This window comes from Rana temporaria, chromosome 10 (genome assembly GCF_905171775.1).
Source record: "Rana temporaria chromosome 10, aRanTem1.1, whole genome shotgun sequence".
Classification (NCBI taxonomy): domain Eukaryota; kingdom Metazoa; phylum Chordata; class Amphibia; order Anura; family Ranidae; genus Rana; species Rana temporaria.
The window spans coordinates 2,737,475-2,753,186 of NC_053498.1; the positions used below are offsets into that span (position 1 = coordinate 2,737,475).

Consider the following 15,712-nt stretch of genomic DNA (forward strand, 5'->3'; position numbering starts at 1 on the left):
ATTATCTGCTTGTATTTCCCGTTTTTGTAAGATTCCAAACTCTTTTCTCTTTCTCAGTTTCTCAGCCTTGCTTCGAATACTTTGAATTTTATCACCACCTGTATGCTGAACTCCCGCAGCAACTTCATCCGAAACTACCTGAGCGTCTCTCTAACGGAGCAGCACATGTCCACCTTGGCCTGCATCATAAAAGACGTGGACAAGGACGGTGTGAAAGGTCGGTCCTCGCAGAGTATTTCGGTGGTGGAATGTGTTTTTTTTTTTTTTTTTTTAGAATTTGTCTGGAATTACTTTGGGCTATTTTTGTATTTTAGGATCATCCGATGAAGATTTTGCGGTGGCCCTGTACCAGTTTAATCACTGTCTAGTGACCTCTGATCTTCAGTCCCCAACATTACAGGTAATCTGATGTCACATTCTATGTGTTCTTATTGCAATGATTGATTACATAGCTGCCCATTAAGTTTAACCACAAGATGAAAATAAATTTAAGCATGTCTAAACCCTCATACAGTGGAACCTTGGATTACGAATAGGGTTGTCCAGATACCGATACTAGTATCGGTATCGGGACCGATACCGAGTATTTGCGGGAGTACTCGTACTCGCGCAAATGCTCCCGATACCAAAATAGAATACTTTTTTTGTATTTATCAACATGTTCTATGAAAATTCTTTGAGTTTTTTACTACTGCGTGACAAGCAAATAAAACATTTTTATTCATTTTTACTCATTTTTATTCTTTTATAATGTCTTGAGTTAGAGTTCTTCATAATTCTAAAGAAAATATCCTTAGTCTGTATTGTGGTTTGAAAACTGTCACATGACATTTAAAAAAAGTATCGGTATTCGGTATCGGCGACTACATGAAAAAAAGTATCGGTACTTGTACTCGGTCCTAAAAAAGTGGTATCGGGACAACCCTAATTACGAACATAATGAGAATGCTTGTAATTCAAAGTACCGTATTTGCCGGCGTATAAGACGACTGGGCGTATAAGACGACCCCCTAATTTTCCAGCTAAAATGTTGGTTTTGGGATATACTCACCGTATAAGACTACCCCCTTCCTACTAGTCATGCCTCGCCTCACTGTGCCACCATTACATGCCTCACTGTGCCACCATTACATGCCTCACTGTGCCACCATTACATGCCTCACTGTGCCACTACCATGCCAGATTCGCTGTTCCCTTATGACATACCTCACTGTGTCTTGACGATCCCTTACCTTATCCTAAGACATGCAGAATCGCGGCCGTCCATTTTTCAAAAGCCGCGCCTCCTTCTTCTGTTCCGTGATAGGCGGAGCACTCGGCTTCCCAGGAGACATGGTGTTCAGTGTTCGCCTATCACGGAGCCCTCTCGTCGGCTGCGATTCTGCTTGTCTTGGGATAAGGTAAGGGATGTTGGGTTACCGGCGTATAAGACGACCCCCGACTTTAAAGAAGAATTCCAGGGGTTAAAAAGTCGTCTTATACGCCGGAAAATACGGTACTTTGCATATCAAAGTTTCCCCATTGAAGTCAATGAAAACGAAGATAATTTGTTCCGCTTTGACTTCTATGGTATGCAATACCAATAAAAAAATAGATATTCGAGCACTAATTTGTATAACCACATACATATATATATATATATATATATATATATATATATATATATCTCTCTTCCCTATTATTGCCGTGTCAAATAAGGTCAACGTTTCGCTGCCGCTTCTTCAGGACCGATTTCCATTGACTGCAGGCAAAGGGATTCTCCATGCACTAATAGGGAAGACATACATACTTTATATATCTGTGGTTATACAAATGATGGCTCAATTTTCTCTAGTTTTTATTCTATATATATTTTTATTCATTTTGTAACATTAAATAAATCTATTTACAGTGGAACCTCTGATTACGAACATAATCCGTTCCAGGAGAATGCTCGTAATCCAAAGCACTCGCATATCAAAGCGAGTTTCCCCACAGAAGTCAACGGAAGCGAAAATAATTGGTTCCGTGTTTGACTTCTACGACATGCAATACTGCATGTGGGTGGAGGAGCTGGAGGGCGCCGGAGAGCCTTGGATATACTCTGGGACAGCTCAGCAAGGCTCGGGGAACAAAGTATTTCCAAGTGTTTCCGATCGGCTCCTGCGCTCCCGCACCTCTGACCAAATGCGGTACTGCACACAGCAGAGACTTGAATCTTGCTTGTGTTGTGAGACAACACTCGCAAACCGAGTCAGGATTTAAAAAAAAAAATGCTTGTTAACCGTGTTGCTCGCAATCCGAGGTTTCACTGCATTATAAAAAAAATAAAAAATGCAGCATTGAGCCCTTTTTAGGCCTAAATGTGCACTTTTTTAAATGGCTCGAAGCCAGATCGGGGGGAGTCGGGGCCGGTACTTTTTTTTACCACCTGAATACGGGTGAACTTATCGTTTTATTATTTTGCTTTGGTTTAACACTTGCTGCATTCCTGATTTCTCTCTTGCATTACAGAACGCACTTCTGCAGCACCTGGGAATTGCCCCTATGAGCGAATGCCCCTGGCCACTTTACATCCACCCTCAGGGTCTGTCTGTACTGTGCCGACTTCTCCTGCTTTGGCAGCACAAGGCCAGCGTCCAGGGAGAACCTGACGTCCCAGAATGTCTTCGGGTCTGGGAAAGGTGAGTCTCAAATATTTAAAGCTGAACATTGAGACAAATGTTAAAAACGCACGTTAAATAAGCTATGAAAGCATTACATTTCTCTTCCGTTCATGGACGAACACAGCAGCAGTTGACCTTGGGGTATTATCCTTCCCTTTAGGAGATTGACTAGGCAGAAAAACAGCATGTTAAGTGTTAAAACACTCCACACAGTACAGTACCACCCAGGGGGCGGGTCCCCCAGGTACACCCCTCTCTCTGCCTCATGCAGCCTCAGTTTTTTTTTCTGCCTAGCAAAAGGAGATGACATGGCTCTTCTGGGCCCATGTGCTCTGGAGATTTTTTTTTTTTTTTCTCGCCTTTTTTCTTTTTTCCTGCATTTTTGGATCCTGGGATCTACAATCAACTGCCGACTGGGTGACAGGCTGGATCCTCGATCCTTGTAGTCCCCCCATGTTCAGCCATCGAGCGTGTGCCGGCCTTTAGCTACGCACTGGGCCGTCCACAACACGCTACAGGGCACACATTTGACCGGGCTCTACGTCCGTGTCACAGTGTGCCGGGCCGACAGCCATGTTGTAACTGCGCGGACGTTGGTTCTGTCCGGGATGTCGCCAGCCAGTGGACGGGTAAGTAGCAGTCCCCTTGCCTTGGCATGGTGGTTCGGCGGGTGCATGCACCTGAATTAAACATAATTTCAGCCTCTTGAAATCCCTGTACAACTTCACACGAAAGGAAAGGGGGGGGGGGGCAGCACTTTGGGCAACTTCTGCTAATGTTGTATTATGGTTAGAATTGCTTCTGAGCATGCGTGTTTGTACTTTGGGTTTTTCTCCGATGGACTTCTGTACACACGATCGGATAATCCGACAAGACGCTATTGTTGTTGGACCGTTATAAAGCATGGCTATCCAACATTTGTTGTTGGGGAAAATCCGACAACAATTGTCCGATGGAGCGTACAAGCGGTCGGATTTTCCAACAAAACCTTTCCATCACACATTTGTTGTTGGATAATCCGATCGTGTGTAGGGGCCTTGTCTTGGCTGCATTGCTAGATCACCTGCATCAGAGAAAATTCTGGTCACCATTTTTAGTTGGGTTGTGTAAATCTAAGGACAGGATAGACTTTGTAGATAAACACACGTGTAAATAATATGGTTTTTATCTTTAAGATTTGTTGGAACCCTGAAACAAAACGCCTTGCAGGGAGTAGTCCCAGGAGACACAGATGACGTCAACGTGGACCATCTTCAGCTGCTGCTTCTGATTTTCCACAACCTGTCCGATAGAGGGCGCCAAACTATCCTTCTGCTATGCATTCAGACGCTGCAGGACCTGTCCAATAACCTGGAGTCTCAGCTGCCCGGTGTACCTCTCCTCCTGGGGAGACTGCTGTTGGTGTTCGACTATCTCTTGCACCAGTACTCCAAACCTCCACTCTATTTATTTGAGCAGGTATGTACAGGAAATCTCCCGACAGATTTATCTTCTGGTCATCTGTGAAGTATTTAAGTATTTTGTTTAAAGTGAACCTGAAATCAAAAAGAAGATTTTAAATCCTAAAGTTAAAGTGGAGGTTCACCCAAACACTCAATTTTTAACATTAGATTGAGGCTCGTTTTGTGAAGGGGATCGGGTGTGTTTTTTTTTAAATCGAAGCAGTACTTACCGTTGTAGAGAGAGATCTTCTCCACCGCTTCCGGGTATGGGCTGCGGGACTGGGCGTTCCTATTTGATTGACAGGCTTTCGACGGTCGCATACAGCGTCACGAGTAGCCGAAAGAAGCCGAACGTCGGTGCGCAGGCGCCGTATAGGGCCGCACCGACGTTCGGCTACTTGTGACGCGATGTATGCGACCGTAGGAAGCCTGTCAATCAAAAAGGGACGCCCAGTCCCGAAGACCATACCCGGAAGCGGCGGAGAAGATCGCTCTCTACAACGGTAAGTACAGCTTCGATTTAAAAAAAAAAACACCCGATACCTCTTCACAAAATGAGCCTCAATCTAATGTTAAAAATTGTTTTTCGGGTGAACTCCCGCTTTAACATCTAGTGTAAAATTGGTATCTCTATTATTCTTTTTTTATTATTTGCTAAGCTACTTTAGTCCAAGAGGTGCAAGGTTTGCCTGTTTTGTGTTTTCTTCCTATCTTTGATACTTCATGGATTCATTTTACATATTTGTATGTTTAATAATAAAAAAAAAAAATTTGATAAAAAAAAAAAACACATCTAGAAATGTTAATTGTACATAAGCAGTACACTATAAAATCCATACTTTGTGAGGTAGCAGAACACTTTCTCTACCTAGGCACTCATGTTCTGTATCCTCATACTGTATGTAATGGTCACCATCATTTCTCTTTCGTTCATAGACGGACACAGCCTTCATTGACCTTAGGGTTATGCTTCTTCCTACCAGGAGATTTAGGCAGAATTCTACAGCACTTAAGGTGTTAAAAACTTTCCTTCATGCTGCTCCTCCCAGGGGGCGTGGCTCCCCCAGGCATAACCCACACCCTGCTTTAGCAGCCTCAGTTTGTTTTCTGCCTAACGACAGGAGGTCAAGGCTATCTCTGGAGTTCCTGGACTCTGGAGTTTTTTTCTGGCGATTTTTCTCGCTTTTTTTATTATTTTGTTCCTGCATTTTTGAATCCTGCGATTCTTCTATCAACAGCCGACTGGGTGACAGGCTGGGTCCTCGACTCTTGTAGTCCCCCCATGTTCGGCCTTCGAGCGTGTGCCGGCCCTCAGCTCAGCTTTGGGACGTCCACGACAGGCCCCATTGCTCCAGGGGCGGCCGGGGAACTTTGGTTCTAGGGCACACATATGACCGGTCTCTATGGCTTTGTCGCAGTGTGTCTGGCCGACAGCCATGCCGTTTACGGACGTTGGTTCTGTCTGGAATACCTCCAGCCGGGTAGTCGCAGGACAGGTAAGTAGTGGCCCCTTACTCAGGTAAGTGGTCTGGCTGGTGGTTTCCCTGGGGAGGTCGACTGAGGGTCCGCCCTGCTTTCCTCTCTCCCCTTCCTCTCCCTCCTTCCCCTGACTGGGTAGTGGCTGTGAAGGGGGGCCTCCTGGGTTTTCTTTGTTACCACCGGGGCCCGTGTGTTGTTAGGGGGACTGTGTTGTTACTCTGGGGGGTGCTGCTGTGTGCTGCTGTGTTCTATGAGGTAATTTTTACCTCAGACAGCGGCCGTCTTGGAAATCTCCTTGGTAACGCTGTGATTCTTTTCTGAGGTAACAGACAAAGCAGTCAGTGCTGCTGTGTTCTATGAGGTAATTTTTACCTCAGACAGCGGCCGTCTTGGAAATCTCCTTGGTAACGCTGTGATTCTTTTCTGAGGTAACAAAGCAGTCAGTGCTGCTGTGTTCTATGAGGTAATTTTTACCTCAGATGGTGGCCATCTTGGAAATCTCCTTGGTAACACTGTGATTCTTTTCTGAGGTAACAGACAAAGCAGTCAGTGCTGCTGTGTTCTATGAGGTAATTTTTACCTCAGATGGTGGCCATCTTGGAAATCTCCTTGGTAACGATGTGATTCTTCCCTGAGACACAGCCTCTGGTCAGTTTTAGTGCTGTTACAGTTTTAGTGCTGTGAATCTTCCATGAGGTGAATACACATCACAGTCAGCACATCAGAGCACACCTGAGGTTTTTCAGCTCCCTCTGCAGCTGGGTGGGGTGGTGAATACCGGGGGCCCCCATGCTCTGCAATAGCAGCAAGGAGGTGACCAGTGGGTTTTTTTTTTGTCCTGCCTTGCAGGGTGGGTGACTCAGCGCTGACACTATGGAACTCAAGCTATGCCTGAGTTAACCCTTACCGCCCCTCCCCCTGCCACATCTGTTATGTTGGCTGTCCTGGGTTTCTTGCCAGGTTTGAAGCAGCTAGTGCCCGGATGGGGGGTAAAAAAGCGCCCCCTCCCTGAAGCCTGCTTCTGGGGATGACACAGAATCGCTGTTTTTTTCTGGTTCTGTTATGTCAGAGGCTGCGGGTTTTAACCCTTATGGATAGTGAGGATGACTCTGCTGCAGTCAGTTGCTGGCAAGAATTTGTTGGAGCTCTTGTTTCTGCGGTGCGTGAGGCTCTAAAAATTGAGGATGTGGCGGAGACACCTCCGTGTCAGTACCAGCAGACTACCACGCATCGCTGAAGTGTTTCCTTGTGTTCCTTATTTGGACTATATGTTATACAAGGAATGGGATGCACCGCAAAAAGTTTGTCAAAAAACTTTGCAACCAGTTACCCCCTTGAGGGGGGCTTTAAAAAAAAAAAAAAAAAAAGTAGGTCTCTCCTCCGCCAGTGGACCCCCCTGTGTCCAGACTGCGCAAGGCCACCACATTGCCTGTGGAAGGGGCTCCTGCATTTCAGGATCCCGCTGATAGGAGAGTGGAGGCCGTGGCCCGCTCCCTATTCACGGTGGTGGGTTCGACGGTGAGGCCGGCTCTGGCCGGGGCCCTGGCAGGCCCCGACTAAAAGGGCGAAGCTCCTGCTGCAGGAGCTGGAAGAAGGACCTCTAAGGTGGCCTTGGTGATCACCGTTAAGGGTGAACGGTCCTTTTGGGTCTTCCCTGACTGGCATCATTGAGGATGCCACAGGTGGTAAGCGCATGCTGTTCCCACGGTTTGGGAAGGGCTAGGGACCTCGCCCTGTGCAAGGACCCTCCTTGCCTACCTCCGAGCGTTTTTTTCGCTCGCCCTGTGCGGTGGGGGTAGGTCTACATGGTGCTTGAATCCCCGCTGCGGGGTAGCAGCGCACCGGATACCGCATGCCTAACAAGTCTGCGGACATACCTGCTTCCGCCTGAAGGTCTGCTCCCGCCCGTGTCTCGGGTGGGAGACTGGCTTCGCATTGCGAAGTGTTTTCCTTGGGGTACAAGATTGAGTTTCTCTCTTGTCTGCCAAACAGGTTTTTTCCCTCCGGCTTCTGGCCTCCTCCGGTTCGCCGGTTGACTCCGTCAGGGGCTGTCCAGGATCTTCTGGTCAGGGGAGTGATTGTGCCGGTTCCCTCGTTGGAACGGTCTCGGGGTTTTACTCCATTCTGTTTGTGTCCCCATGGAGGATGGGGCCCGGTCGATCCTGGGCCTCAAGTCCCTCGTTTTGTTTTGTCAGGTTTTTCTGGCATCCTTGGATGTCATGAACGTGTACCTGCATATCCTCAAACCACCAGAGATTCTGTGCTTTGCGGTCGGGGGGGACCATTTTCAATGGTGTCCTTCCCATTCGGCGGGTTTTCGCCAAGGTGCTCGTACCGATACTGGCCCGGCTGTGACAGCGGGGGTTTGTTATCATGGGATGTCTGGACGACATTCTCCTACGAGCTTCTTCGAGCTCTGCATTGGTGGAGCCGTGTCTATCACGTGTCAGGCTCTCCGAGTGTTCGGCTGGTTTCTGGATTGTCCTGAAATCAGGGTTGATTCCGTCTCAGGGATACCTGAGACTGGTCCTGGATTCCTCCGGGGCGGGAGTGTTTTTCTCCTAGCGGAAAAACTTCAGACTCTGCTATCTGCTGTGCAGCAGTTGCCGACCCAGAAGCGGTCATCGCTGCGATTCTGCAGGAAGGTTCTGGGTCAGTTGGTAGCCTCTTTCGAGGCGGTTCCGTATGCCCAATTCCACGCCAGGGTACTACGGAGGGAACTGCTGTCACGATGGGACTAGCTTCCGTCATCTCTGGATTACCAGATTCAGTTGAGTCATCTGATCATGTCTCCCCTGGTATGGTGGCTGGCGTTTCTGGTGCTTCGGGCCGGAAAGTCATTTTTCTGCAGGCCACTGGACAGTGGTCACGACGGATGCCAGCCTCTCCGGTTGGGGAGGGGCGCTTGGGGCACCCAGTCAGCCCAGGGGCACTGGACTCAGGTGGAGTCCTGCCTACTGATCAACGTTCTGGAGCTCCGAGCAATCAAGCTTTGCCTTACCAGGTGGTCCCTGGATCTACAGGGCCGACCGGTCAGGATCCTGTCCGATAACACCACGTCCGTGGCGTAGGTTGATCATCAGGGAGGCACACGGAGTTCTGTTGCAGCGACGGGGGTCGCGCGCATCCTTTCGGTGGGCTGAAGGGTCCGTTCCGGCTCTATCGGCCGGGTACATTCCGGGAATACGGAATTGGCTAGCCGACTACCTAAGTCGCACTGCACTGGGCCAAGGAGAGTGGTCTCTCCACCCGCAGGTGTTTCGGGGTCTGTGCCGAAAGTGGGGCACTCCGGACGTGGACCTTCTAGCGTTCCGTCTCTATATCGGTAGGTGCCACGGTTCGTGGCCAGGTTTAAGGACCCGTGGGCGGACGCGTCAGGCGCGTTGGTGGCTCCTTGGGGTCGCTGTCGCCTACTTTACACCTTCCCTCCTCGGAAGCTTCTTCCTCGCCTGCTGCGCAGAGTAGAAGCTGTAGGGATTCTATCGGTCCTGATTGCCCCAGATTGGCCGCGTCGCTTCTGGTACGCGGACCAGGTGCGTCTGCTGGCAGACGCCCCCTAGCGTCTTCCCCTGGGAATTGATTTTCTGTTACAGGGTGCAATCTTCCACCCTGTTTCACAGCCACCGGCCTTAGCGGCGTGGCTGTTGAGAGCCAGGGGCTTAAGGACCGAGGCCTATTGGGCTCGGTGGTCTCTACCGTGCTGCCTGCACGGAGGTCTACCTCACGTAGGTTTTTTCCTCATACATGGAAGGCCTACTTCTCTGTGTGTGGGGAGATGAACTAGCACTCTCGTACATGCGTTGTGTACAGGATTCTGCTGTCTTTGCAGCAGGGAGTGGTTCAGGCTCTCGCCTTACGTACGGTTAGGAGCCAGATTTCTGCTCTGGCTGTTTTTTACTTGCAGCGACCCTTGGCATAGCACTCCTGGGTGCGTGCGTTGGGTCACGGGGTCTGGCAGGTGGCCCCTCCGGTGCGCCCTCCATTACCCCCATGGGACTTGAATTTAGTCCTTTCAGTGCTTCGGGATGCTCCCTTTGAGGACATTCGGGAGGTTTTTTGTTTTATTGTCACAAAAGGTGATTTTATTTCTGGTAGTAATTACCTCGATCAGACGGGTGTCTGTCTGTTCTGGTGGCCTTGTCTTGCAAGGCTCCCTGCTTGGTCATCCGTAAGGATGAGGTGGTGCTGCGGCCGCAGCCGTTTTTCTCCCTAAGGTCGTTTCGGCTTTTCACTTGGATGTGGACATTGTTCTTCCATCCTTGTGTCCTCAGCCGAAGAACCCGAAGGAGGCCACTTTACATTCTTTGGATGTGGTTCGGGCCCTTCGAGTTTACTTGTCGGCGACAGCTCCGTTCCGGATGTCGGACTCGCTGTTCGTGTCTGTGTCCGGTCCCAGTAAGGGCCTGGCAGTTTCGTCGGCCACCATTTCCAGGTGGATCCGACGGATTGTGCTTCAGGCCTATGCCCTGAAGGGCGGGCGCCCCCCTTTCGGGTCATGGCGCATTCGACCAGGGCGATCGGGGCCTCTTGGGCTTTCCGACACCAAGCCTCTGTGTTACTGGTGTGTAAGGCTGCGACCTGGTCGTCGGTCCACGCTTTTTCAAAGTTTTATATGGTGGATGTGAGTGCATCTTCGGATGCCTCCATTGGCCGCAGGGTGTTACAGGCGGCAGTTTAAGGTTGGAGTTCCTCCGTTGAGTAACTCCGGTTTTTGTTTGGGGTGTAACCTGTTTTTGCTGTGTTATTTTTCCCACCCCTCGAATTTTTTTGACACTGCTTGGGGACGTCCCTAAGGTCAATGAAGGCTGTGTCCGTCTATGAACGAAAGAGAAAAAAGGATTTTTGTACTCACCGTAAAATCCATTTCTCTGAGTTCATAGACGGACACAGCACCCACCCCTCCTTTGTTTGTACTGCTTGTTACGAACTGAGGCTGCTAAAGCAGGGTGTGGGTTATGCCTGGGGGAGCCACGCCCCCTGGGAGGAGCAGCATGAAGGAAAGTTTTTAACACCTTAAGTGCTGTAGAATTCTGCCTAAATCTCCTGGTAGGAAGAAGCATAACCCTAAGGTCAATGAAGGCTGTGTCCGTCTATGAACTCAGAGAAATGGATTTTACGGTGAGTACAAAAATCCTTTTTTACGATATTCCCATTCCATCGCCCACGTCGGCTTATCCGACAGACACTATCCATTCCATTTCCCAGAATAAGGAGACTGACAAGCTCTGTTACTGGTTTCAAAATGTATGAACACTTTTAATGGTATCTTAGCTTTCTTATATACAGTACAAGCATGTTAAAGTTAATCAAAGGAACTCTCCACCCACACGTCACACAATGGGGGTGCTTCAATACACCTTCTCTTAGACAATGACATCCAGTTGAGCTAATCATTACTCATTCCCCAGACGTCCCGTCTCTGCAATTAGATGGGTTAATTACTACAGCTTGACAAGTCCCATTCCACACACAAAACCGTATTATTAGCATACATTATGAAAGGTCTTTAGGAGCCAGGCTGAATTAACACCTAAAAGCTAGACATCTGACCTTTACAGACTGAATTAGCATCTCACAATGGAATGTCTAGGAGCAGCCCAAATTAACACCTCAAAAGCATGTGTCCTCACATTGAATGAAAACACTCCACTGACCTGGTGGGGTCAGAATAACCACTTGTAATATCTCAAGATATCCTGCAATATGAATTATCAGTTATCAGTCACCCTATGCCCAAAAGGGGCACAGGGTGACCCAAGAGTCATTAGTGACGCTGGCACAGGAGTACTCCCCATCCTTCAAAAGTCTTTGGGTGTCACGGGTCATTCCGTTACACTGTATATCCTCATAACTGCGTCAGATCATCTCAAGCTTCTAATCTCCCCAGATTTGGAGTGATATCTGGTGATGTCACCGCTGTGTTGCTCTCTGTTCTCCTTGCTGGAAAGGAAGCTGTACCTGAGGATCTGCAGCGCATGGCTCTCCATTCTGATTAATTAATTTTGTGTATCTGTTGCTTCATCTACCTCCCCTCTTGTATTTTGATCATTAACCCACCAGTCATCAGCTCACTGCATCAGGGTAGGGTTGGGAAGCTCTGACTTTAGGAACCAGAGCCGCCCTGACTCTACTATAGCCAACTCAACACAGACGCACCAGCAGCGGGCAGACCACAGGCAATGCTGGTGACTAGTCCTTTGCAGTCAGCATCCAGAGTTCTTGTCCCCTTTAACTATGTGTACTTGAGTTCCTCCATTAGTTGTAGCATCAATTACCATCAACCTTTTGATATTTTCCAGGTGCAATATAATCTGCTCAACCCTCCTAATGGCTCTGGGGCTGCCCAAGAAGGAACCAGTCGTACCTTGCCCCTCTACTATGGCTTTAAGGAGGTGGAAGAAAACTGGACGAAACATTGCACATCAGGTGAGAAATGGTTCCCTATTTTATATAACTTCTTTATCTTTCTTTTCTTCTTTCTTTCTTTCTTTTTTGTAAGGGCCACTTCACACCAGATGCAGTTCCGTGTGCTTTTTTATTTGTTCTGCACAAAATGCATGCGCAGTGTTTTCCATGTATTTCAATGGCTCTAGTTAACACCATGCAGTCAGTTTCTGCACCGGAAACTGACTGCATAGTGTGAACTAGAGCCATTAAAATACATGGAAAACACTGCGCATGCATTTTTAGTGCAGAAAAAAATGCACACAAAACTGAATGGAACTGCGTCTGGTGTGAACTGGCCCTGAATTTTTTTTTTTATGTCAAGAAATGGAGCTTTAAACCTTTTTTTCTTTCCAGATAATGCCCCACAGCCCAGATTCTACAGCATCCTCTCTCAGGAGGCCTCTGAAGATGACCTGCATCGGTTGGATAGTGAGGTAAGGTCATTCCAAGTCATGAAATACCAGATAACGCATTGAAAGAGCAGGACTGCACCCCCCTAACCTGTGTGCGGGTGTTTTTTTTTTGTCAGGTTTGTGAGGTCCTCTTCTCCCGAGTCTTGAAGTATGATGAGTTGTACACGGCGCTGATTTCTCTTCTGGCTGCTGGATCTCGATTGGATACACTCAGAAGAAACGAGAATAAAAGTATCACAGCACTGGTGAGAGAATTTTTCTATGATATCTTTCCAGTGTGATAGGTATGTGGTAGCGCTAGGATGGTGGGGAAAGCAATTGATGTTTTATTTAAAAATATATATATAGAGGGATAGATAGTTTTCCTTTTAGGGAAGTAAACCTGTGGTTGAAGTTTGGTGAGTGGGGACTTTGATTCTAGTCCTAAACTGCGATCTCTGTGATCACAAGTCACTCATCAAATAATCAATTCTTGGGTGTTTGGGAGCATTTTGTACAAATTTTAATCTCCTTTTTGTTAATTTTTTAAGAACAACGTATGCAGCCAACACATTTTGGATAAAGGGCCTCTTCCTCCCTCCTCTCTTCCTCCTCTTCCTCCTCCTCCTCCTCCTCCTCCTCCTCCTCCTCCCCCTCCCTCCTTTAGGGCTTGAAAGCATGTGTTATGATTAGAATGAGACTTGAATCGTCATTGTATCCTAGTAGCAATGAGGGCAGCCAACTGGGTCCAAATATGTTGGGTGTATCCAATATTCTTGACTGTTTTGAACGAAAATCGCTATGTGAGTTTTAACATGTGTACTAGGCACTAATTTTTCAGTGTTATTCTCCAGTGAATGGGGAGAAGACTAGATGGCAAAGTGCACCACTGGTCACCCATACTAGTATATGCTTACCCTTCTTTTTTCTTGTATAATTTTGTCATTCAGTATTCATGTTTGCCCTCCCTTTTTTTGTCTCTTTGCCCTCCCTTTTTTTGTCTCTTTGCCCTCCCTTTTTTTGTCTCTTTGCCCTCCCTTTTTTTGTCTCTTTGCCCTCCCTTTTTTTGTCTCTTTGCCCTCCCTTTTTTTGTCTCTTTGCCCTCCCTTTTTTTGTCTCTTTGCCCTCCCTTTTTTTGTCTTTTTTTTTTTTTTTGCATTATTATTATTATTCTCTCTCTCTCTCCCTCGCTCCCTCTCGATTTGCATCTTATCAATATTGCACTATATTATGGAGGGTTAAAAAATTTGTAATATGAGGTGTAATTCTGCTTTCCCCAGGAGGCGTGTGCTCTTCAGTACCACTTCCTTATCCTGTGGAGGATTCTGGGAATCTTGCCCCCTTCCAGGCACTACATGAAGCAGCTTTCCCAGAACGTGTCTGGGCCCAGTGAGTGTGAAATCTTGCACACCCTGCGGTGGGCCTCACGGCTCCGCGTCCCGTCTTACCAGCTGTGGATCAAGGTATGGATCTTGGAGCTAACCATTAATTCCTTTTCATATCAAAGCTACTTTCTCTTTTTTGGAAATTTTGACCATGGATCTTGGTTTCAGTTTATTTCTGGGTTTGTTTTTAGGATCATCTTGTGAAGCAAGGGATGAAGCTGGAAAGAGCGACTAACCTGACCGAACAGACAACAATCAAATGCAACTCCATCAAATACGACGTGGAGGTGGCGGAAGAATACATCGCCCGGCAGGTGAGAGACGTTGTCCAGAATGTATCTCAGTGTTGTAATGTTTTTCTGCTCCCTCACTGCCCAGTACTTGCAGGTATGGGGGAACATTTGAGACTCCCCCCTGCTCCCCCTTCTCCCCCTTCCTCTCCTCTCACGGTGGTTGGGCCAGAGCTGTCACATGGGGTTGGAGTGACACTTCCAACTAGCACTTGCACAGGGCTTCCGTCTATTATTATTTATTATTATTATGACTGGTGGTGCACCGCGGGAGCAAAAGAGAGTCCTGTTTATGGCGGAGGGCATTATATTTAAAGGTTAAGTGCACTCTAGGACAAAGTGTACTTATCCTTTTTGCCCCTTTCCCCTGACCCATCCTAACTCCCCCTCCACGGTTTCTTTCTTGCCTCCATCTGTTGGATGTGGCCTCTGGTGTGTACATCCAGTCCCATGAGTCTCTCACTCTCCCACCCATGCCTGTGATTTACAGTGGTCTGATAAGCCACTATAAGCCCATCTCCTTTTATCCCTGGCCTTGGGACACTGCCCCCATATAAGTGCTATGGGACTATAATGTGCATGCACTACCAGGACAATGAGGCTTGTGGTGCTGCAAGTTAAGAAGCCTTTAAAGGGCTACTAAAGGTTTATTTTTACTTGTTTGTTTAAAAAAAAAACAGTCATACTTCCACTGTGCAGTTCGTTTTGCACAGAATGGCCCTGATCATCCTCTTCTGGGGTCCCATGGCGGCTCTCACGGCTCCTCCCTGCAAGAGCTGACCCCCTCTGGGAAGCTTTCTCCCGGGGGGGGTTTCCTTGCGGGTGTGTTCCCGTGTGATGCACTTGGCGGCCATAGCCAATGGCTGCGCTGCTATCAATAATCCAATGAAGAGCCGACTTGAGCTTGGGGAAAGCAACGCAGGATCGCGCCCAAGGAGATTCGGGTCTTGGGTAAGTAAAACGGGGGCTCAGGGGAAGGAGGGTGGCCGGCGTTGACTGCAAGGTGTTTTCACCTTAATGTATAGGATATATTAAGCTGAAAAAACGCGAAGCTTTACAACCCCTTTTAATGTAGAGGAGATCCAGCATGTCTTCTTTAATAACGTTCCTACTGATATTTTTTTGTTTTATGGCCCAAGTTCCACTTTAACGTTTTACAGAGTCGCCATGAGTATAAAACAGTTATCTATAACCCCTTCTGTTTCAGATCTCCACATACTGCAGCTCCAGCGGATACACGTTTGAGCAGCTCCGCAAGGGGCCCAACCTACAGTGCATTTATACTCTGGACGCCGTCATCTGCAAGGTGCAAGTGTCCCTGGACGAACACTTCTCCAAACTATCAGCAGAGACCGACCCTCACAAATCCTCCCAAGTCGCCAAGAACCTCCTGCCGGCATCTTTACAGCTGCTCGATATGTATGCGTCGCTCACCCGCTGCTACCTGCTGCAGAGCCTGCCCGAGGAGGGCTCCGATGAGAAGAAGCTGCAGGGTTATGCTGCCGTGCTGGCCATCGGCTCCTCTCGCTGCAAAGCCAACACTCTGGGTATGATGGTCGGATGCTGGGGGGGGGGGGGGTGGTGTAAGACATTTCAGAAAACTTTCACCAAAAAATGTGATTGATAACTGGG

At 48.0% G+C, this 15,712-nt stretch overlaps 1 protein-coding gene across 5 annotated transcripts in view; it reads left to right on the forward strand.

Moving 5' to 3' along the window:
- The window catches only part of UBR4 (ubiquitin protein ligase E3 component n-recognin 4), a 129,876-nt gene that overhangs the window by 17,624 nt on the left and 96,540 nt on the right, over nucleotides 1-15,712 (forward strand). For all 5 annotated transcript variants that reach the window (XM_040326722.1, XM_040326724.1, XM_040326725.1 and 2 more), the window contains exons 16-25: nucleotides 58-217; nucleotides 315-400; nucleotides 2,494-2,663; nucleotides 3,821-4,103; nucleotides 11,866-11,992; nucleotides 12,368-12,447; nucleotides 12,543-12,671; nucleotides 13,686-13,868; nucleotides 13,982-14,104; nucleotides 15,288-15,627. In XM_040326722.1, coding sequence (XP_040182656.1) covers nucleotides 58-217; nucleotides 315-400; nucleotides 2,494-2,663; nucleotides 3,821-4,103; nucleotides 11,866-11,992; nucleotides 12,368-12,447; nucleotides 12,543-12,671; nucleotides 13,686-13,868; nucleotides 13,982-14,104; nucleotides 15,288-15,627 — 1,681 coding nt within the window. The remainder of the gene's footprint in view (nucleotides 1-57; nucleotides 218-314; nucleotides 401-2,493; nucleotides 2,664-3,820; nucleotides 4,104-11,865; nucleotides 11,993-12,367; nucleotides 12,448-12,542; nucleotides 12,672-13,685; nucleotides 13,869-13,981; nucleotides 14,105-15,287; nucleotides 15,628-15,712) is intronic.